This window comes from Patagioenas fasciata, chromosome 1 (assembly GCF_037038585.1).
Source record: "Patagioenas fasciata isolate bPatFas1 chromosome 1, bPatFas1.hap1, whole genome shotgun sequence".
Classification (NCBI taxonomy): domain Eukaryota; kingdom Metazoa; phylum Chordata; class Aves; order Columbiformes; family Columbidae; genus Patagioenas; species Patagioenas fasciata.
This window is the reverse complement of record NC_092520.1, coordinates 20,167,631-20,191,814: the sequence shown is the minus strand read 5'-3', so window position 1 is coordinate 20,191,814 and position 24,184 is coordinate 20,167,631. Positions and strand designations below refer to the sequence as shown.

Sequence of the window (24,184 nt, the reverse complement as noted above, 5' to 3'; positions counted from 1 at the left end):
CAAGATATTTTAGTTTTCCCTTTGCAAATTTTGAAGTAGTACCTGAAACACATTTCCAGGCTGGAACAAGCCCGGTGTGCCATATGGATGTTGATGAATAGCAGGAGTGTTTTGGAGTCTTTCGTGTTTAGAAAAATAAATGTACTTTCCTCTTTCATTGGTGGTGTTTTGGTCCACATTTTATAGAAAGAAATTACTTTTTAATCCAGTTTTACTTTTTGATTGTGTAATTATATACTCACATTTTGCAGTACATTGCAGGTTTTCTGTCTAAGAGAAGTAACTAGAAAATTTTCAATTAAAACCAAACCCAAAAACCCAAGACAAAAAGGAACACCTGAAATGTAAGTAAAAACTGGTAGACAGAATAATGGTTCTTCTGCATTACAAAGCAAAGACCAACATGTGGACTGCTGCCTTTTATAAGCAGAAGTCATATTTAGAAGGTATAAAATACATTTTTTTTCTTGGCCGGGGTGCAAGAACAGCAAGTATACTGATGTACTTGTCTGTCTTTTGCCAAAAATTTTGAGGAAAACTTAAAATCTCACAAGTCATGTTGAAACAAGTCTTAAGAAAGATGACTTGCAGCAATATCTTCTGAGATAATAGTAATGTAACGATTGCTCATTCTTGAATGTTTTCAATACTTGTAATCAGATTGCATTAATAAGACCATGCAGTCTTAATTAGTGACAGTCTTTTGAGTGCTAGTGCGTACAATGACATTTACACTACAGTGTTTACTAAAATGTGTTGCAGTTCCTGGCACCTTTCAGTCTCCTTGATGCTCTTAAATTTGAGGGGCCTCCTAGTGAGCTGGCTTATTTTAGAGTAGCATAGGGACTGTCCCTTCTGTATTTAATAATATTTTCTTTCAGAGGATTATTAAATGTTGCTGATTAGTGATGTGTCCCCTAAATGTCTTTGTAATGTGAATAGTATTAGTGCAATTAAACTACTTTCTTTGACAAAATTGTCAGTGTAGACCTGACTTAAAAATATCACGTGAGGATTGATGTGTTGCAAGGGAGTCAGCTTTTCTTCACATTGGGTTTTGCTTCCAGCTGTAGGAGGATGACTCAATGGTGATCCTCCCAATATGCTTTTATTTCACACCGTACTCTCCCCAATAAACCCCAACAACTTGTGTGTTTTGGAACGTAGAAGCTAGTTTTACCTAAACAGAGGAAGATCTTAAACTGTCTTCAATCTTATAAATCAATGGCTGGTATTAAAGATGAATTGGAGAGAATATGTAACTTTCTTTTTGAAGACAGTTTCTTCTAAATCTGTAAGACAGAAGTATCGAGTATATGTGTGTTCTCTCATGCACAAAACTGCAATCCATTTCTATCCCAGTGTTAATGTGTGTTAAGTGAGGCACTGAAAGGCTTTTCAATACTTAGTTAAACTTAGTTAATGAAGTTGTACCATGTAGTACTATCCTACCCAATTCTTTATTAATCCTACGTAAAATATACTAGTATATTAAGACTTACGTTTTTAATATGCTGTGGTATAATATAAATTCAGTATTATTTTTTTAGTACAATACATCTCTGTTTTTAAAACATTTGAGGTAAAATACTTTTTTGGTGTTTTTAGATAATAATTTCATCTTAGGGTAGTAAATATTTTTGGCTCGTTTTAACTGCATTTGTGTTTTTTCTGTGGGGTTAAGATGCTGAGGACTGCCCTCAACAGCTGACTGCTCTCCCAGAGATGTAGAAGGGAAATGAGGGAAGACCACACAGAAGTTGAATTTCTTTCTTTGTTCCCAAAACAAAAAACACAGAAAAAAAGATGTAGTGCATGGAAGCTTTTTCCCAGATACATTCCTATACTTTTTCTGTTAATTAGTTTTAAAATAAATTACTGATATTAATATGCCAGTTTAGGCTTATGGGGTAAGTGTTCTTTTATGCTGTATCTTAGCATTATTTTGTTCACCATTCCTTAGCTGAAAGGTGAGTGAATAGTCCTGTGTTAGTTGCGAAGTGCAACTCCTGACCACAAACACTCGAAGAAAACTCATGATCTCTCGTGTTAATATTTCTGTAGATAACTATCTTTTTGCTTTTCTAAAATATGCCATGCCATATTGATTCCATTCCTTTTTTTTTTTTTTTTTACAGTTTTGTTACTGTAATATTGCTGATTTGGAGACAAGGTTTTTAATTTTCTTTGGGCTGCTACAATTGCAAGACCTTTTTTTCTGGGGGGAAAATTAGGATTAGTTTCTCAGTTAAAAAAACCCAGTTTCATAACTACTTGTGTTTTTATTTGCAATGTGAGAAGAGAATTGTTTCTGATACATTCTTCGGTATCGATTCTTGAGCATCTTTTCAGGACAGTTCTATGGTTTTACAGAATGAATTTAAAAATATACTAATACATTTTTTAAAAATGGAAGAATCGTCTTGGCAGTACTCTGTTTACTTAGACTACTGATGGTGATAGAGGTGTAAGAACGTTGCACATGATACACCTCAAATGCTCAAGAAATCTTGTTTCTAGTACTTGTAAAAAGTGGAAAAGCCCTACTATATGAAATGTACAGTATATATGTAATTTGAAAACTGGGTGCATTCAGTGTTTTTGTGTAGATCTGCTTTTTGCAGTTGACATTAAAATGAGTTGGGATTGTGAGGAAATCTCATTTTCAATGCTTGTATCTGAAGTAATTGGCAAGTATAAAGCTATAGTTGCCATTTTAGCAGTTTTTGTAACAGCAAATTACTTAGATGAATCAGATCTTCTAGAGGTTTGTTTGCATTAGTTTGGAAGTATTTTACAAGAGCCCTGCAACAGGAATTATTTGGAAAGCTTTTGTGTAAAGAATTATCCTTTTGCAATAGGATGTTATTGTTTGCTTCCGTTTTTTCTTCTTTTTTTAAATCAATCTTCCCAAAGTTTAATTGTGCTTTACTACACATTCCTACTTATGGCTTTATTTTCCTGCTGTAATTATGTATCATCCATTTTTATTGTTCTCTTCTAGTTTAAGTTGTTTTGCCAGCTGCTGGATGACTTCAGAGATTCTTAATCACTTCCCTACATATTTCTCTATTAAAAGTTCAGCCTCCTCTCTTGCTGCTCAATTTTAACTCCCTATTCTGGGTAGTTCCGGGTGGCTACAGGGAAAGGGCTGAAGCAGGCTGCTATTCTACAGAAGAATAGGCAGTCGCATAGCAAGGAAAAGAAGCTCTGAGAAGATAATGCTGTCATTGTTATGTTCTGCAAAGAGCTTGAGTATCCAAGAATGAAGCTCTCGAGTGGGCTGGAATATCAGCCAGCACTGGTTTGGCTACCCAGCTGCCTGTTGGTATTTCTTTCTGTGTCGTAATTTAGGCAAAACCTGTGGAATAGTTGACCTAAGTTAACGTGCGATAACTTTTTTATGCTCCCATAGTACTAGGACATGATTTGTGTGGGATAGCACTGAATTTTTGTTATCATTCGGGCTCCTGCAAATAGAGGTTTTGGCAAATTATCTAAGTATGTGTCTTTATAGTTAATGTTATGTGTTACACTAATGATATATGTTGTCAGTAAACATTTGAAATTGAGTATTTTCTCTGATAGAGGCTTTATCTTAAATTTGCCGATTCTGTGTTAACTGTACAGAAGCATTTCCCCATACTGAACGTTCAAAGAACATTAATGTGTTAATGTGCAACAGTAAGAATAATAATATTTTTTGTAGGTATGTTCATAGATAAACAGGCAACAGAGATCATAAGGCATATTAATGGATCTTCAGTCTATAGCTGAAATGTTTTTATATTGTAAGAATTAAACACCAAAGTTAAAGCTACAAAATGGCAAATGATTACTTAATGGTTTTTGTTACAAAGGGTAGACTAGACTTAAAAATCACAGGTTCTACCCCTTTCTTGTTGTACATATTGTTAACTGAAGACTGCTAGCATTTCAAGCTGAGAAAAAACAGTGGTTTATTGGTAGGAGGAAGTGTAGTGTGCTTTTTTTAAACAAAGTATATGTTATAGCTTGCCAATGCTGCTTCCATTTGCAGAGAAAATGAGTCAAGTTCTAGTAACTAGTACAGCCTTATAGCTCTGTACTTAACATCCTTATCCAGCTGGTGTTATACTTGGCCCTGCCTTATGTTTCACGTTAAAAATAAAACCACCAACCTGAGGTGCATCGAGTAAGTTATGTGCAGTAATTCAAAAACTGATACTTCCTGCTGCAGATAAAGAATATCTCATAGCAGTTTGTGGCATGTGCTGTTTTCACACATGCACATATGCGCGCATACGTGCACACGCAGTCTGAGTGATATAAACTGATAGCCATGGTGTTTTTCTACCGTGTGGGGCTAGGGTTTGACATGAAGGGTGACGTACCACTTGTCCTTCTGCTTCTTCGTGTCAGGGCTGAGCTATAAAAGCAGACTAATATCAACAAGGTTGTATACTGATTTTGTGATTTTGGTATCAATTTGTGGGTATGATTGATCCTAATAGGGCTGCTGATTTTACTTAAAACTTTGTTTGACAGAACTGTGAAAGGTCTGACAAAGTAGTTCTGTTATAAAGGTCTTACGTAGGTTGGAGGGTCAGAAGAAGAGATCCTTCCTGGTGCTCATCAGTGGCCTTTCAGAGCTGGACCTTAAAACCTGCCTGTGTCTTCTAGTTACAAGGCCGGCCTTTTCCTCTGCACTAAGCCATATTCACTTGAAAATAGTGTATAATCTTCTTAAGTATATTTTCTAGGTTAATATGAGTTACTAAAACCAAAGTTATTGACCTGAGAGCCTTTTGTCATGTAACTTATGACAGTTTCCCATACCAGGATATTTTTGCGAAACTGTTGCCTTTGTTATGTCAAATGTTGGTGTCTGCTGCTTTAAGTGTATGAAGATAGAAGACTTGCGTTTGGCATCCCAAACATGATTGAACAAACAGGAGATTTGCGAAACCATAAAAATAGTATGAATGTAATTTGATTTTATTAATATTTCAGTTTAAAGCTACTCTCATTAAGACTGTTTCAGTTGCCTAGTATATAGAATTGCTTTCAAAGTGCATCTGAAATTATACTCATGTCACAAGTGGAATGATTTTCAGAATCTGGTAAATTTTTTTGCGTATACTTAGTGTTAGCTCAAGAATGGAATATACATTAATGTTCTTGCAGAAAATTAATGAGACAAATTTTTTGGTATATGTTTTATTCGTTTTCATTTTGAACTATGAATTTGTTTCTATTTTATCCATTTGATATAAACAGTAATAACTAAAATTTTTGTAGCTCTTGGTACTGTCATTTGAGTGTTATTTCACAGCAGGCCGTGGTTCATTATCAGTAATGTCAGAACTCTTGCTGTTGGATGACTGAGCATCAGTTGAATCTGGATCAGTTTGGCGTGTTTGTCTATTTAGTGTAAATGCATATATAATTTGATACAATATTTCTATACTGTTTTCAAAATGATGGTAACTGAACTGATGCAGTAGTAGTGTAATATGATCTATAAAAAAGTGAGCCACCACTAACTGAAGTCAAAACTATTTGAACAAAGGTGAACTGGCAGATTGAGTTTATGTACTGTAATGTAACACATCACAGCTTGGTTTCCAGTCAACACAAACGTTTTTGAGTTGTGAAGCCAGATTGACTGTATTATTGAACCACGGCCTTCAGGCAATACTGTAATAAGACCTCTTTATTTACAGTTAAAATGTAAATATACTTCTTATTAATGAAAAACACTGTGAGAAGATGGAATCATTTGTACTTGATCACATGACTATTTGGGAGTTTTAGACTGCTGCATCTGATGAATGAAATTTGTGATATTTAACCTTTAGCATTATGCAAGATAATACAGCATTGCTATATTGAACTTATTCCATTTGATTTTATAAGAACAGGGGACTATAGTTATCTTTATGCCTTGTACATTTTTGTAATCAATTGAAACTTTTGAAACTTGAAAATTTTTATTTTCATGGAGTAAATGGGAATGTTATAAGTTCTGAGGATGATAGGTTGACCATGAAAACTATGTTTGCTTTCAGAGAGAACAGGAAATGAGGATGGGTGATATGGGTCCTCGTGGAGCAATAAACATGGGAGGTAGGGATCTGAAGGAAAAGGCTTCTGTAATGTAAAATTTATTTTTCTTTGGGACTGTACATGTTACTCAAGCACTATTAATTAGTGACAACTACTGGTAAAAAGGATCAAACAGTATTAGGAAATTTAAAAAAGCTCACATATTTTGCTTCCAAACAGTTTTTTTTATTTTCCCAAGGTGTATCTTTATTTTATTGTTTTGACTGCCTGTGGGATAAAAATATAATGTGCAAGTTAAGAGAAACAAAAGGCAGGGAAAGGTGATGCTCTAGAAATCATCTGATACAAAAGAGGAATTTTCTATTCATAAAGTATTTGGTGTTCTTTTGGAGGGACTACCAGTTCAGAGAAGTTGGGTCTGTAATTGCATGCAGTGAAATGATACAGAGATTGAAATTGATAAGTTCTTGTTGACATGCCTGACAAAAAAAATATGAATAATGTGGTTGCTGTTCTACTAATTTATTGCAAGTCTGTATTTGCGAATATTCTCTCTTCTGTGAATTAAAATGTTGTCACTGCTAAAACTGTTACTCTGAAGTGTAGACAAGTACATTCTTAATAATTAGTGCTTGCTCCGTATTATGCAGACTGAAACAGTTTGAAATCTTACTTATCCAGAATATCTGCTTTTAAACAAGACTGAAACTTAGAATATTTCTTTAAAAAATAAATCTTACTAAACTGTATTAATTGGTAATATATATATCTCTGGGAAGCTCCCTGATGTTAATTTAAAATAAATTAAGATGATAATTTAAAGAAAAGTTAATACTGTTTTAGATATTTTGAATTTGAAAGTACATGCAAAACTTAGAAGACATTTTCACTTGACCTTTTGAGTAATGTGAATTTATAGAGTACTGAATCTGCTCAGTCCATATTTTAAAATACATTATTCACCATTTCTTTGCATCTATTAATTGAGACACATTTATAGCTGTAAAATACAAATAGGTTTTTTGTTTCAGTGACGATTGAGAGTTTTAAGAGTAACTCTACAGGAAGGCATTGTGAAGTTGTCTACAAATAACAAGCTGAAACAGAAGTTGTGACCAGTTTTTTTTTTTAAGTTGTACATCTGCATGTTATTGCAGTCTACTTAAAAATTTAGGAGACTGCAAATTTAATTAGGAGACTTGGTAAATCTTGGTACTGTGACAGTTGTCCGGATCCACAAGATACATGTTTAAAATCTATATGTAAAAAAGTGTATTTATAGCTGTCAGTTCACAGACCTTTTCTTGTCAGGTTGTAATGCTTAACAGTGATGTTCATCATAGTCTTGTTTTGTAAGCTTTGTGCCAGAACTTGATTTTGAACTTGATACAATGCTTATAGAAATAAACTTGTAGTTCCAAAAAAAGTTACAGTAACAGTAAATTACTATTTTAAAAAGGTAAAAATATCCATAATGAATAGTTAAAGATAGCTTTTGTTTTCACAGTATCTGGATTTTAGGTTAGCTCACTGCAGCTATTTTGTTGTTGTTTTTGTTTGTTTTTCTTTGGCCCATTAACAACCCAACTACTACCACCAAAAAAAAAAGACCCCAGAAATCTGCAGTAGGTGTTAAAATAGTAGAGCTTTAATTATTTGTCTTGGAATCCTTTCTTAACATTTCTGTTGGAATTGTAACTTTATTTTTAACTGGCCTTTACCTGTGCTGTTTATGACTTCTCATTCTGTGGGGAGCTGGAGTATGCTCAGTAATGGAAATACCCACATGGTAGTGTTATTAAAAAGCAAGGTGCCTCTGTGACAGATTTAATTAGTTGTGGACTGACTTGCGCAGGGGCACTCTTTTATATTGTTTTCTGTGGCACACATGTTCTGAGAGAATCCATATGCCTCATCATAGCACTTAACTGGATCTGTGACATGAAGGTTCAGCTGAAAACTTCTCAATATGGAAAAAAAATATTTTTGGCAATTTTCTCTGCTTTGGTAAGAATTGGCTTGTTGCCAACTCTGCCAGACCTTGGCATGTGTGGTTTGGACACCTCCAGATTGCAGAAAAAGACCTTTATTGCATGTGTCTTGTGGCATGAACACTGACTGATTTGTGTCTGTTACTGAACCTGGTCAAGTGAATAAACTTCTCACATCAGTGTTGTACCAAAAAGAATGGGCAAACAAGTGGTTAGTTCTTAGGCTCTTCTTTGGAGCTAGAAGGACCTCAGAGGTACAGCTAAAATGTCATAGTGGCCTCCCACTGAAGCTGTGCAGGGCCCCACTTTCTCCTTGCATTATTCCATGGTTGTCCTCCTGTCAGAACTGACTCTGCCTCAAACTGGCTTAATAATGTAGAGGTTTGATAGTGTAAGTTAGTATACTTTACCCTGGAAGCAACATGGGTGCATTTGTATGTTACAGAGGATGAGAACTTTGGTTGCAGTTGAAGGATAAGCAAACACTACCTGCATGTGGCCGGCTGCTAAGGTTAATTAGGCTGACAAGCAGGCAAAGAACAGAAATTGAGCATTGACTGCTTTTAGTTAGTGTCAACTGCTACCAGTGCTAAGCACTGCCATTGTGATAGACTTGCAGAGTACTCTAGTCTCTGAAAACAATGGTTTCTCCTTATATTAGCAGTTTAGACTTCTCACTTTTCTTCCATATGTAGTCACTGAATGGATGACACTAAAGACAGTTCTAAGGCACATTGAACTGTGTCTTGAATTGTAGCACAATCTTCTACTTGCTACATGAACTGATGATGATTGTGGGTAGGTAGGAAGTGTCCGACTTGCACATACCTTTGTTTTGACTTAATGTCACAGAGAGGTCTTAGAGTCATTACTAAGCTCAAACAAGTTCTGCTTTTCAAAATTACAGGACTTTTCTCTTTAGATTCTAATATTTAGCATTTCTCATGTTGCATGGATTGTTTTTGCTAAGCACCTTGAAGTTGGCATAATGTATATGATCAAGCCCAGGTCTGCCATTTTAGCAGCAATATCTTGGATGCAGTGGTTTCGCTGACTGCTGTCATGTGTATTCAGGGCAGGTAATAAAGATGCAATTTTGCATACCTGCAGATAGCCATGGTACTGTATCTGTGCTAAATGACCTGCTCACAAGGATGTACATTTATGTATTCATTGCTGAAGAAGTTACAGTCCTGATGAGAGGTGAAAGGCTGATTTTTGAAATAAAAATAACAAGTTTGTTAGTCTAGCAACATGTCAGATTTCTTGATATTCTTTCATGTTATCATGACTTAGAACGTAGGCTAGATTCCAAAGGCACGTTTCTTCCATTACCAAATTTTGGATGCATACTTTTGGCTGGAAAGGGTGGATTATTTCTGGGGGAGAGGGGGAAATGCATCACCACCAGTCTTAAAGTTGATGAAGTTTCATAATAGCAGATCTAAATTATGTATATAATCAGACTTCTTTCTTATAACATGAGAAAATGTTACAAAGGCAATTTTATGAACTGTTGAATATTTTAGTGGGTAATGGCAGAGTGGTGTTTCCTTGCACAGTGCTACAGCTAAATGATCTCCTCAAAAGATATATTTTTTTAAGCTTTTCTTCTACCCTTTACTGTGAATCAGAATTTTGGAGGAGACTTTTCTGTTACTTTCAATTCTAACAAAACTTCCCATAGTTTTTTGTTACTTTTACTGTTATAAATTACATTTAAATGCAATATTTATTTACGCCGTATTGCAAATAATTTCTTGTAGAGTTGGGTACCATATTTGGTATTGCTTTTAGACATTAGACTAATATACTGTAACACTATATACCGTCAATACTAGTAGAACAGCAAATGTATATTTAATATGTTATGATCCCTAAAGAGCCAAGTTGCTTTATAGCTGCCAGTAAGTGCAAAATCACTCGAGACTTTTGCTAATTTGTGATGTGTATACTGCATATGTATGCTATATGAACAGTTCCTGCACAGAAACAGTACACCTATATTTAGCTGTAAAGTTCAGGATTTTCAAATACATGAGGCAGATGATGTAATGCAAATTAATAGGGATTACTGAAAATCTGTTTAAAAGCAGATGATTGAGATAAATGTACAGTCTCAAAGAATATATATATATAGTTTTTTATTTCAAGTATTGGAAGTCTTGTACATTTGGCTTTTTAAATATTGTAAATTGTTTGTTTATTTTTGTAAAATTTGGATAGGACAGCTCTAAGTATAGATTGTTTTGCATAGATGCGTTTAGCCCAGCACCTGCTGGTAACCAAGGCCCTCCTCCAATGATGGGTATGAATATGAACAACAGAGGAACTTTACCTGGCCCTGCAATGGGTCCTGGTCCTTCCATGGGACCAGAAGGAGCTGCAAATATGGGAACACCAATGATGCCAGATAATGGAACAGTGGTAACGTATCACAAATTTAATTATTTTGAATAGCTGTCATGTCTCATGGCTCATTTTTGTTACCAAAGATATTTTCACACTGAGTAAGAACATGTTACATGCCTTGAATCTGTTAGAAATCGTTGATAAAACTTGTTCAAGCAAATAATTTACAACACAGAAGGGAAATCTTCGTTTGATATTACTGTCAAAATCATACTTCCCTTAGGAATGGGGTATTTTGATCAGTAACCAGACTTTAAAATTGAGATTAGAATGTGCAGCACTTTTGGCAAAACTCTGTGTGTATGACCTGTCATGAAAAACTCGCTGGTAGAATGCAATCACTTCTGTGAAGTGAAAAAGGAACAACGTACCAGAGTAATCTGTAAATGTAGGCGTTTGCTGTTTTTCTTTTGTGAAACTGAATTCTGTATATTGGCTTGTTGGGGCTTTTGATGAACAGTTAAGTGTTGGAAGCTATGTAGTGTGAAGATATCTTTGTGTAAACTGTTTAATTTTTTTAAACTACTGTAGTGTTTTTTGTATTTATTTTCTAACCATGTTGAAAGCATGAGATTATGACAGTAATTACACCACTTAAATAAGCGTGCCAGCAGCTGTTAGGGAGAACTGTCATATCAATCCAGGAAAAATAAAATTGCCCAGCTGCCAAGGATGGTAGGGAATGTCTTGTATACATCTGCATTTTTTTTATCAAGAGCACATTTACCATTGGGATGCAGTTAAAAAACTAGCTATTTTTGCTCTGTTCTCATAGCCAGTCACTTTTCCTAGCTGTAATGTCTTGTGTAGAGAAACAACTATATAATTTTTAATCTGATTTTTATGTATTTTTTCAATATTATTCTGTAAATAGATATTTGGGATGTTCTAGGGGTTGTATGCATAATGTAAAAAGTGATTCCATTGTAGCTTTATTGGAACACAGAAGCATTTTGTAGCTGTATTTTTTTCATGTGCCTTCTCAACAGTATCCATCTGCAATTGAGCAATCTGTGTATGAAGTTTGGACAAAATCCTTTTTTCCCTAGAGGAAAATGAGATTTTGATTGAGCACAAAATACATTATAAGTCTGGTCTTTACCAGTTAAAGAAGAGGATCTCACTTCACTTCATAGGAACCAGCTCATTTAATCAGTTGTATCATTTCTTATAAAGCAGGGGATGCTTTTCACAACATAGTGTTTTCAGAGATGCTTTTGCTGGAGACCACTGTGTTACTGGTCACCTCTAGAACATTCTCTTATGATTATATAGACACTGAAAAAGAGGGGTAGGGAAAAGAACATGCTGGTGTAAATCATGGTACCTGTCTCCAATGGTGGTTTTTCTACAAAAAGTCATTCCAGGAATGGAAATGTGGGGAATATACTGACAGTTCAAAATGCATGTGTTTTTTTGGTTGTTGTTGTGTTTGTTTTTTTGGTTTTGGGTTTGTTTTTTTTTTTACTTTCGTTTTCTTCTGCATGCTACTTAAGGACAAATTCGATGCTTTTTTTTTTTTTTCTTCATTTTGGACTTTCAAAGTTTTTAATTTGTGGGGCAGGCCACTTCGGAAAGGAATAGCCTTATTGTATTTTTGCTGCTGTTGGAAATACACTTTAAAGATCCTTTGGGGGCTGTCTACTAAAACACTGGGAGAGTTTATTTCACTTTTTACTAAGGGAAATGGAGGATATGCTTTATAAACCAGAAATAGAGTTTTCGTTCTTTAAATTGGATGCCTTTCTGATATTTTTTTTTTTTTAGGGGAAAGTTGGAGCAATCTTTTTGCTCCACTGCAGTCATCTGAAACATAGATTATCTTTGAACGTAACATTTTAAAAATACCTTCCCTCCCTCCACTTTATTGTAGGTAGCAAATTACTGCAGTTTTCTCATTATCTGGAGTGAGGGGTCCTTGTTGAAAAGAGGACTTTTTGTCCAAAAGTCAAATGGTAAAAATTATCAGGAGTATCTGTTAAAGTATTTATTGAAATCCATATCCATTGCTAACAAGCTGGCACGAGTTAAAGAGAATTTTAAAACATTTTTTAACCAGTGCTGCAGATTTTAAGGTACTTTGGGAAGGAGTAGATCTTTATGCAGCTGCTGCAGTAGCTTTTTTCTTATTCCATGTCAAATTCTAAACAAACTCTAAACAAACATTCAACCAGGATCTAAGTTGCATATATTTTTGTATGGATGTAATGCTGTTTTTAATATATATATATGAGTTAGCAGACTTTAGACCTTGAGCTCTGCCACTATTATTGGAGTTAGACTTTCAGAAGAATCGTTTTCTGATTTGGGTGTATAAATAAAGTTCTTGTTGAACTCTGAATATTGTAGATCTCTGTACAGAAAGAATTTCTTCTGAAAGCGTAACTGACCTCAACAGGTGAATGATGAGTTATTTCAAGATCTGTTTTTACCATATATCTGTGCTTTTAATGGTTTATGTTATGCTGACTTAATGTTTTAAATTTCATCATATGGTGTTCTGTGTTTTAACACTTGCATAAATACTGAACTATAAGTGCTCAGATGCATGCTTTCTGGTTTAGGTCTTAACTGCTATAGCCAAATACATCTGTGTAAGCACATATACCTTTATTAATATTAGGCATAGAACTAAGGAAAATAAATATGGAACAGTAACTGGATTTTCATCTTATATTGATATTTCAGGTTAGCCTTAGATATATATAAATCAAGATTTTTTTTAAACTAAGCATGGTCCAGTTATACATTTTGTCACTACTTGGACTGGATTTTAAAAGTCTTAACTAAATATTCCTGAAGTGCCTTACTAAAGACTGACTCCAGGTAGTATGGACTGAAATATCCACAGTTACATTGGTGTACCTCTTCAGGTTATATTGATATTAAAAGAATAACCCTGCAGTCTCTAGAAATAGAAGAGCTGTGTTTTTTTCCATAGTTTGACAATGTTTCTGTGTCTAATTTATTTAAGGGGGGAAACATTGTAGTGGGTTTGTAAGGCAGAATAGGGCTCAGGTATAAAATTGTTATTTGTTCTCTCCTCTGTTACATAGAGAATATATATTGCTTCAGATGAGCTTGAAAGGATGACATTACATTCAGCACCAGAGTTGGTCTTAATACTTGTTTTAAATTTTTAGTTTACTTAACAAGTTGGAGCATAACATTAGCACTCTTTAATTTCCAGCTCTTTTTCCATAATAACTAATTGAATTGCTCCTTTCTTCCCTCTATGTTTGATCCTGATTCTGCTGGACTATCTGCTGCACTCCATGACAACATCGCTTGTGGTTTTTGTTGTAACTCACATTTGGCATGTTCCAAATGGACTTGTGTTAGCATAACGAGAGATTCCCTCAAGGAGGTCCATCACAGATGGGTTCACCTCTGGTTAGTAGAACAGGCTCTGAAACTCCTCAGCCGCCAATGAGTGGTGTAGGTGCCGTGAGTGGTGGACCTGGTGGCTTTGGTAGAGGAAACCCAGGGGGCAACTTTGAAGGACCTAACAAGCGTCGCAGATACTGAAACTTATTTCATTCCTTACTGTTTAGAACTTCCAGTAAAACTATACAGTGATATGCCTTTATAATTTTAGCTGTTATCTGGAAACGGTTTTATTGTTATTGTAGTCTTTAAAACAGTTTCTTTTGTAAAACTTTTTTTGTATTCAGTCATAGGCTTTGCAGTATAGAGCAGAAATGATGCGGATCATTATGTAAGGCAATGTGTTTGTGACTAGCAAAATACAATGTGTGACTATGCTGTAAAACGTGCAGTTATCTGATTACAATAAAGTATAAAAATAACTCGAAAGGATTTGGGGAATGTTATTACTAATACTGGGTGAGAATAATTTTATGCTTAATTATAAGCAGCAACATGTTCCATTCTTAGGTAGTTTCTACTATGTGTCAAGAAAGTTCCGTTCTTAGAGTGAATTTGTTTAGCTAAAGCGCATGTTGTAGTACATACTATGAATGGTTTATAACACAACTGCTTTTGTTTGTTTTGACTTTTGAAGAGCATCAGATTTTATACAAGGTGTTCTCAAGGATACTGTGTCCTTGAATCTTAGTCTCCCTTTGCAAACTTGGTCACAATAAGCCTATCAACAGAGTGTATGCGTTACTCAAATAAATGGAAAATTTAACTTGGGAGCAGGGGATACTTTGGACAAAGAATCTGTATGTATGCTTTATTCATAATGGTATGAATAAGTTTACCAGGACCTTATTTCTACAGAAAAAAAAAAAAATTGTGACATCTCTGTGTCCTATTGGTCATTAAAGTATCTTGCTGTTGCAAGGAAGGAAACATTCGTGCAAGCTGGTTTAAAGCCTTTCACTGTGTAATGCATCATTATAAGTATACATTTCTCTCAATGGTTGTTTGGAATAGACATAAGTCTGTTGTCAACGATTAACTGTTTATTAGGAGGCAAAGATATGTTTTCTGGTTAAAATAATTGTTCACTTATAGTAAGTAATACGCATTTAGAAGGATTGCACACAAGTATTCTTGATAAATATTTTACAGAATGATGAATTTGAAAAATACTCATTTCCATCACAACTCAGTCTAGATTCACTGATTGACTCTTAAGATAAAACTGATGATAAAGCTGTTAGGAAGCTTATTATGGTTCAGATTTTATCAGTCATGGAAGATGATGGAAAAGGCCTATTGGTTCTATTCTTGTAATGGCAAGAAAGTAGAGATATTTTTGGTTACTGTAGCTTTTTTCTGTGCAAAATAGTTGGAAAATACTAGTGTTCTGTTTTTATCAGTTCACTCACATTTTCAGAAATAGAAATTACTAAAACTTAGCATGAGCAGTGATGCTAAATTGATTAAAAACTCTTTTGAGATAATATGCCCTAATTATATTGAAATGGTATGTAAGCAGCTCAAAGCATGGGATGCAAGCAGCAGAGGGAGCATGTGTGTGCTACTTCTTAATATAGGAGGGATGGTCCTGGTGAATTGAATTGGGAGCAAAAGGTAACACGAAAATAGAGGCATTGCTGGCATTTTGTACACTCTTATTAAAATTACCAGTGTTATGTAGCTTAGCATGGAGATTTTTTTAATCTAGTTCAGGAGTTATCACTTCAGTAGATCTTCACTTGTGACATCTGTAAGTAACTATTGAGCATTTTCCTCTAGACTGTTTTTGATGTTGCCCTTTTTTGCTCGATTTGAGATATATGCCACACATCATAGTTTGTAATGCGATAGTGAGTTAGATTGAAATACTCTTTTCCTTACTTGATCTGTGTATCTTGTTACAGCACTCTTCCAAAAAAACCTTGCAACTGGTTTTACATAGCACACTGCTCCTAACACTCAACATTTGGGAAAATGGATGGGTTTTTTCACTGACTATAAACTAGTGTTTGCTTATAGCAACTGCTTAAGCTCTCTGCTTTGGTGTGCTGTGTGCAGTTGAAAATTCTGTTTACATAGGTGTCTAGGAAGGTGTCTAAACATTACATTACTTCTGTCTCATCTTTTCTGCCCTTGTACATGACATTTTTATGGGGATTGAGGAAGTACTGGTGTGAGTTGGTAATTCTAAACTGCAGCGCTGTAAGGGGAACACATTTTAAATATAACTTGAACCAAGTTGAAGAGGTCTGTTTAGTTTTTCAAAGTAAAAGTCTGTGTCATTCAGGCCTTCTGGCTAACACATGTTCATTTGTTCAGATACTTACACCATCATCCTTATAGTATCTGCATATGTTTCACAAGTACATTAAACATGCCGAAACTGCAAAAAGTGATTAATTCTTTCTTTGCCAACCTCATGCTGTTTTAAGTGCATTTGTTGCACTGCATTTTTGCTAGCAAGCAGAGGTATATCTGTATTTAAAAGTTATTGTAGATTTTAATATTAGTAATTTTCATTCCACAGGTGTGAGCTATGATTCCTCTAAAACTCAGATTGGGATGGCTCTGCCATGTGGTAGCAGTGAATTTATCTGCTGTCCTTATTCCAGAAAATAATGTAATATCTTTTTAAATATCCAAGCCTTAAGTCCTAAAAAATAAATACTGAAATGTTGGACTTGGGCGCACTCTAAAGATTTCATAAGAATTTCTTTTGTAGCTGATGACAGCCTGCCAGATTCTGCTCTTGAAAGCTTTCTTAGGGCTGCCTGACCATGTTGATTGTATACAGCTCAAGGATGAAGACAGTGTTTTTCATTTGCCATTTGTGGTAGTAACTGACTCTACAGTGATAGGATAAATACAATATTTGTTAAAAAAGGAATGGTCTCGGTTTGGTTCCTAAAACTGGTATGTAGAGTTGGTCAAAGGGTGTTTTTGCTTGAAGGTATTGCCTGTGTGCTGCAAGTGACTAATTTTTCTTGTTTCTCATCTGGCTGATCAGTTTATTTTTTTTTTTTCCTGTGTACAAATGTACTTAAATTTTTAACTGCCTTTGGTCTGACCAGAAAGCACAGTAAAGTCCTGACTCTTTCTGCTATATGCTATGATAGAACTAAACTTGGCAGCGGTGTAGAATTGACAGATACTTGAGTTTTTATATTATTCCTGAAATTTCAATCTAAACTGCTTAATTTTCACACGAGACACAATTTTAATACTTAAAGATAGTAAAGCTTTATTCTTTAAGTAAAAGAAGACACCACCACCAGACTCCAGATTGTCAAACTGCTTATGTATTTATCACCTTGGTCATTTCAAGTGGAGCTGTTTGGCACTTGAAATTAAGTCAGAACCAAAATAAATTTTTTTGTACTTCTGTCCAGTGTGCTCATTAGATAAAGCACATTGATATCTTGGGAAGCTTGGTGGCGATTCAGATATACTTAACTGTATTTATTTCCTAAGAAAGATACTTAAAAATGATTACGGATTATCTAGAAAGAAAATTCCTGATCTTAAGTTGATTTACTTAGTGTTCACATCTATTTTATCATATTGGACATAAACACATGATAAAACTGGAGGCTTATTAGAAAAAAAAGGTTATAATAGATGACAAGAGAACAAGGTGAACTAAAGGTTACATTAATTTAATTTTAACCATAATCCAATAGGATTTTAAAGTACGCATTCTTTGAAGAACATTCTGATCTAAAGTACACATTCAGATTTTAAAATGTTACACCAAACTAATTTTTCCTGTTTTCCATTTCTGATTTCAGATCTTTTTAACTTGAAAAGTAGAATAATCTAGAATTACCAATTCTTGTACAAGGTACTACATACAAATGCATTGACTTATGAAGTACTGATTGTTGAACAGTCACAATCTGGCTTTAGATAGCTTGGCTCAAAAATGCTGAAATAACTGATCTAAAGGAAGATTCTCAAGTGAGAAGGAAAACCCCATAGGGCTTTTGAAGGGTGAATATGCTTTGAGGTGAGATGTTCAGCAAATGAGTGGTGTGCTCCAATGGCATGAAGCTCATTTTACTTAAGCATGTTGTGGGAACAAATTTTTGCCGTACTTCTTAATATGTAATTTTTTCTATAACAACTTGGATCATAATTCTTCCTTTCTCAGTGAAGACAAGTCAGAATGCATTGTAATTGAACTATTAAAATGACAGGGAGTAGCTGATGGGGTCAGTTTACATTGGAACACAAACGTGAATGGATTCTCAGCCTGAGACTTGAAGTGGTGCATACCCGTGGGTGGTTTTACAGAGTCTGCATCCAGCCTCTCTTGCTGACTTGTGCTTGGGGATGAGACTGGGGACTTGAGAGAGCACATACTTCGAATGCAATTTAATTTTCTTCTCAGGAGCCCTGAGTTTATTCATTTAGGCACTGTGCTATCATCAAGATATGAAACCACCTTGGGATTTGATGCTTTCTGTGGGCTGTTAGCTCACTTCTAGTATGAGGGAATATCAGTCCAAACCTCCCTGATTCTTGAACGGTGAGGAGGGCGTGAGTGTGGCCAGTGGAAAATACAGAGGAAGATGATTGACTGTTCAGTGCTAGTTCAGTGGCAAACGTTGGAGTGTATTATCCCAAAGTCATTCATTTTCTTAAAAGTACATTAAATGAAATGTGAGAACTTATTAACAATAGAAGGATTGACTAAAAACTTGCAATACTTAATGTCAGGTATAACTCTTCCCATGGGATTGGCTTTTTGTTGCCTTTTGGGATATACTGTAAAATATATTTAGTCTTAGTAGGTGGTCTCACCGATTTGGTGTTTTGCTGTTATGAAGAACTCCGCTTTGTTAAGAGTTCTGGGGTTTTCCCCTTAAGATACTTTAAAAAATCATAGCTGTAGGCATTTCAGGTTTGTTTTGACAGTAATCCATGAAATACTGAAGTTTATCAAAATTATCTATATCTAAAATATAAGTTGTAGAATAAACTGAACATTACATTTTCATGAAAACAACACTTTTTAGTATTTTAAATGCAAGCCCTCAATGTGTTCATTTTCAATGGGATAGATTTAATAGGTCTTTTCCATCTTGAACTTCCTTAAGCTACTATGAGAATTAATGTAATCGATATTTTGAGGTTTTCATAATAATGGCTTTGGCCTGACTTCTACAAATAGTAAGAGATGGATTTCTTCAGAAAAGCGATTTAGAACAGCAAACGTTTACTCGTAGTTGAAGGAACCATTCAGAAAAGTGTAATTTCACAGATAAGTATATCATACTTACAGGTAAAAAATATTTTTAAAACTGATTTCATGTAATGATTAATTTATACCAAAATCACATTAAAAAAATTGTAAATGTGGGTAAAAACTTAGTGATTTGTATGTAGTCCCTCAAATAGGGGACAAAATGTTCAAAGTAGGAGGTATGGGATTCAGAAGGAACTTAACTGTGCTTACTGCATACATGTGCTCATAAGGTTTTCCCATTTGTTTTGGTAAATGGTTTGTCTACAGCTTCTGTTGTTCCTAGTTTTACTAGTGTGCTTTTATATCTTAATTTCTGTAGAGTAAAGCATAACTGTATAATTTGATTTAATTTACATGCTAACTGTATGTGGGATGTTAAGTGCTTGACTTGAAAGAAGCGCAGCGAGAATAAAGTTATTGTGCTTGCCTTTAATTTCTCAGTAAAAGAAATTGGATAGAACCTTGAACAGGAGTAAGTGTGAAGAGTCCTTTATGTAAACTGTAAATTGAAAAAAGTCTGGGGAGGGGTGCTGGTGGTGAAATAAAGTAACATAATAAAATGGGAGAAATGTGGTTTACTTTTATATCTACAACAGATTCACAAAAATAACTTTAAAACTTGTTATACATGAAAACCATGAACTAATTTTTAATGGAGAGGTGGAAATACTAGTTACATTAACATCCTGGATTTTTTAATCTTTGGGATTAGCGTTGTGCAGATGGCCGAGGAATATCAGACAAACCAAAGTGAATTCATTTTCTGTAAAAAAATGTTAATATTCACAGGATGCAGGATGGTGTCACTGCAGTTGGATATGTTTCTTGTATTTTGTTCTTATGAAATTGTTCTGTAGGACTTGATTTTTGTGTCTGAATATGGCAACTATATACAAACGTACCCACTTCATGTTGTTCTGAGTATGGAACAGCTGATTTTAAAATTGCTAGCTTCTCATCAAACCAGTGAGAATCCAGTCTTACACCTGTGTGTCATAACCAGAGAAGCACCAAACAGAAGATGGTGTGAAGGAGAATGAAATGGTGAATATTTTGTAGCAATTTTGGGATAGAATTAATGTATTTTCATTAGTTTTTTGCCTTAATTTCACTGTAATCAATTCTTAAGTTGTGTGAAAGGGAATGTTCTTTTATTCTCAGTGAACATTCAGAAGAAAAACCACCAACCAAACACACTAGAACACACACCCCCCCAAGCAAACAACCAACTCCAATGCCTAACCGTGCCCCAGACCCCCAAGCAAAATAGGTTTTCCCTCTTTAAATAACCACATATACCTAAGGCGGAAAACCACATAAGTTGGAAGAGGAAATGTAATAAATCTGGAAAGATGTAAAAACCACAAGGATTTATTGTAATTCTTTTTGCAGCTGTTTGTTCTTGGTGTTTTAGGTATTTTAATGGGTCTCTTTTTTTAAAAAAAAGCCTCTTTACTGTCTGTTATTTGCTCTTAAAAGGATTTATTCTGCAGTGCTGTTACTAAGCTTTAAATATTTTTATCTAGCATGAAGTTGCAGGAAAAACCCTGTACAAACCAGCTCTCACAGTACTGTAGAATGCAGTATTTGAATTGTCACCTGGAAGTGGTCTTTCAAACTGCTTACAAATATTTTAAATATTTGTATGCTAATGAGATATTTGAAATCTTTGTGTTCGTATTTAAAATCATTCAGTACATGCATTGCTGCAGATGGGAACAGCCCATTGCCCTCCTTGCTGCTTGGTCCTGCCTCTCGCCTGCTTTGTGCTGCTCTTGCACCTCTGTGCCCATGCAGTGAGCATGGTTAAAGAAACTCAGGGAAAATTGTCGATTCTGCTTATTTCAGCGAGGAAGAACAGCAAAGAGTGGGCAGTAGAGCAAGACTCTTCATAACTATGTGGACATAGGTTAGTTTGTGCTGTGTCTACATGCTACGTAGAGAATGTAGCTTTTGCATGTATATGTTTTCGTTAAGTGGGTTTGAATGACTTTTCAGTACTTCTAAGAAATATATAGGTTAGAACAAATAGGTAAGAAATATGTTTAGTGCTTTAGATGTCTGGATAGCAGAGTTGTTTTACATTTTTAATGATAGCTTGCCCAAGAGGGCAGGTGTCTGAAGTAATGAAAAAAAAAGTACACTAAAATATTGAGCCAAATTAAGTGAGCTTGATCTGTCTGTTCACTTTCTGCATTTGCCAAGAAGGTTACATGCAAGCCAGTAAAACATGGAAAAAAGTGTTCTTCATGATTTCTCCAGAAAAGATGGTAAACACAGTTGCTTTAGAGAAGCAAGACTATTCACATGTACTTCTTCTTGGAAGAAAATATGGAAAATGCAGTTACAAGTATGAGAAATACTGTCTTTTAAAACGGTAACATTCTTCATTCTTTAATACAATAGCACTTCATTGTTCCATGTCTTATGGTCCTCCTTAAGGGATGGAGCAGGTGAAAGGTAAGCTACAGCTCCAGTTTTAATCAACTTCAAATCAAGAGCCTTTTCCAGGAGGCACAGAAGGAAAACTTTAAAAATGCAACAGCAGTTCACCTTCAGTTTAGTTCCAATGTGGAACATTGTGCTTCTAGAACTTCCAGCGTTGTATCAGTAGCAGTTCTACGTTTGACATTTTCAGAACCAGAGCTGTGCCTCAGTGTGTGAAGAATGCAGTTATTACATTTCAAAAACTGAATGTTCAGAGTTTTAAAAGAAAATGTATGAAATAATATATTGAATTACTGGTTTAAAAGTGAAAATAATGTCAAGAAGGCAGTCGAGATGGCTATGCTTTTAGGACCCTTTTGGTATATGTGCCAGTTTATCGTTGCCTTGTTTTGCTTTGTGTAGCTTTTGTACTATCACTTAATGCATGTTCAGCATCATTCTTGCATCACAGTTGTGTACAGTTTCGTAATTTATTCATGCTGCTGAATGCAAATGTTTGTAGAAGGGGTACTAGAGCATTTGTTTAATATTATGGAACTTGTTTAGGAGGGGTTTGCATTGCTAAGCTTGTTTTCTGTTTACTCTGCATGCTTTGTGCAAAATACACTTTTTCTATTGCATATGGGAAGAAAGTGGCAAGTCATGAAAACGTGTTATATTAGGAAAGTAAACTGAAGTCCGAGATGCCTCTTACTGTTTCTAAAGTGACAGCTGGCTCAGGATAAAATCACTTGATATACTTCTCCTGTATGATTAAATCTAGATTTTTTTTCTGCTTGCCAGCTACTTCAGTATTAATGTTAAAGATCAAAAAAACCCAACCAAACACGACTAAGTTTAGTTTCCATAGATAATCTGGTTTTAATTACAAGCATGTGTACAAACCAGTAAATTAATCACAAATAACTTGATGTTTGCTCTGAATAGTACTGTATTAAACATAAAAAAAAATAGTTTGAGTTTCATTATTTTAAAAGTGAAACTTTAAAAATTGTGTTGACTGAAATTAAGCCTGTCCACTGAAGGGTGAGGGAAGGTACAAATCTTTGAAGAAATCATGCTCTTGTGTTGAGTTCCATTTATGTTACTGGGCATGTGTTTTTTAATCTTTAAATTGGGACCATTGTGTAAAACTATTTGTTATAGAGACTTAACAAGAAATAGAATTTTATTTTACCCAGTTATAGGTATTAAATTTGTTGTTAGTGTCTTAGAATTGGTTAGATGAGGCACATGTACTTTACTGGAGATGGTACCATGTGCTATGAATACCAGTAATTCAATAATCCAAGTGACAGTTGTTATCAAAGACTGTTGTGCCTTTAAGCCTAGTAGGATGAAAGCTCATCTTGAGCATTATTCTTACTGCCTTTGAAATTAATTCTTCCATGTGTCTTTTTCTTCTTCCAGTAACCATAAACCTGAATTTTCTAAGTGTCTGATATTTTTAGGAAATAAATGCTGATTTTAAAACTGTGCCCAGAACCTTGATACTATATTTGCATTTCTGCTTTATTGCTGTAGTGGTCACAGAAGTACTCACAGATTTGAAAGTGTTCATCTAGATTTTTGGGAGAGACTGAGGGCTTGATTCTTACATGTTGCTTAATTTGTGGGAAAGGTGGGATATTTGTGCCTCAGGTGGGAAAACTTGTAGAAACTTCCTCATATTATTGTAAAAAAAAAAAAAATTAAAAATCAAAATTGTTTTTAAAATGGGTATCTTAAAAACTTCCCAGTGTCAAGGAACCTGAATGATGTATCTTTAAAGAAGATAGGAAATCTTTATTTTACTAGAGGTCCTACATGTTTGTGAAGTATTTGAGCTCTAAATCTTTCACTGATTTGACATTGAGGACATTGTGACTCAACCCTAACCTTCCATTAGTCTTATGGTGAAAATTCTGCAAGCTTCTGCAAATCTTCAGTGGTGATGTAAGGACATAATGTGATATACTGACTGTAGCACTGGGCCAAATAACTCATCTTTGAACATGGTTGCTGGCCTTCTCTGGGTACCCTTATCTGTTCCATTTAGGACCTTGTTTCTTATTTTGTATTCCAGGTTTTCTTTAATGTTAAAGGCTTTAAATTTCTTGATGATGTGGAAGATACAAGCTGTATAAAACTTTATTTTGAGGGTTGTAATACTAAACTTGATGGAAATGGGATAAAGAAAAGAGTCAGATGCACGGTAAAAACTGATCTTCATATGATTTGGCAAGTCATTACATACCTCTCCATATGTGTTTTGTTAGTGTATGAATATAATGGATGTATTCTTAACCTGTTGTGTCGCTAAAAAGGATTTATGGTTCTTCCTGAGCGGGGGAAAAAGTCTGCTGGATGAATTTAATGTTAAAGTTTCTATTTGCATAGATCAATACACAATAATTGACAGAATACAGGCGAACTTACAAAAATAGGTATGTACCCTCTCGTGACTCATAGGTGTGTGGAAATACTAATGTGGAAAAGTAAAAGTAGATAAGTGCTCTTCATGCATTTACAGATGGGGGAGATAGTTACGTGGAAAAGCATGAAGATGTGGTTTGACCTTATCTTTCAGTTTCTTTCTTTTCAATTTTGGAAGCTGCCATAGAATTAAAACTCCAAATATGACTCTTGATAAACTTAATCTAAAATT

The 24,184-nt window shown here is 34.8% G+C and overlaps 1 protein-coding gene across 10 annotated transcripts in view; it reads left to right on the top strand.

Moving 5' to 3' along the window:
• PSPC1 (paraspeckle component 1) overlaps positions 1–24,184 on the top strand; it is a 63,354-nt gene that overhangs the window by 24,126 nt on the left and 15,044 nt on the right. For 2 of the 10 annotated variants that reach the window (XR_010650905.2, XR_010650904.2), the window contains exons 7-8: positions 6,051–6,108; positions 10,297–10,466. The exons of 7 other annotated variants lie outside the window; for them this stretch is intronic. Coding sequence is in view for 1 of the 3 variants with exons in the window: in XM_065831180.2 (XP_065687252.1) it covers positions 6,051–6,108; positions 10,297–10,466; positions 13,794–13,979 (414 nt within the window). In the remaining 2 variants the exon portion in view is untranslated. Of the gene's footprint in view, positions 1–6,050; positions 6,109–10,296; positions 10,467–13,793; positions 19,523–24,184 lie in introns of those variants that run through there. One more of the 10 variants, XM_065831180.2, reaches the window with a different exon arrangement.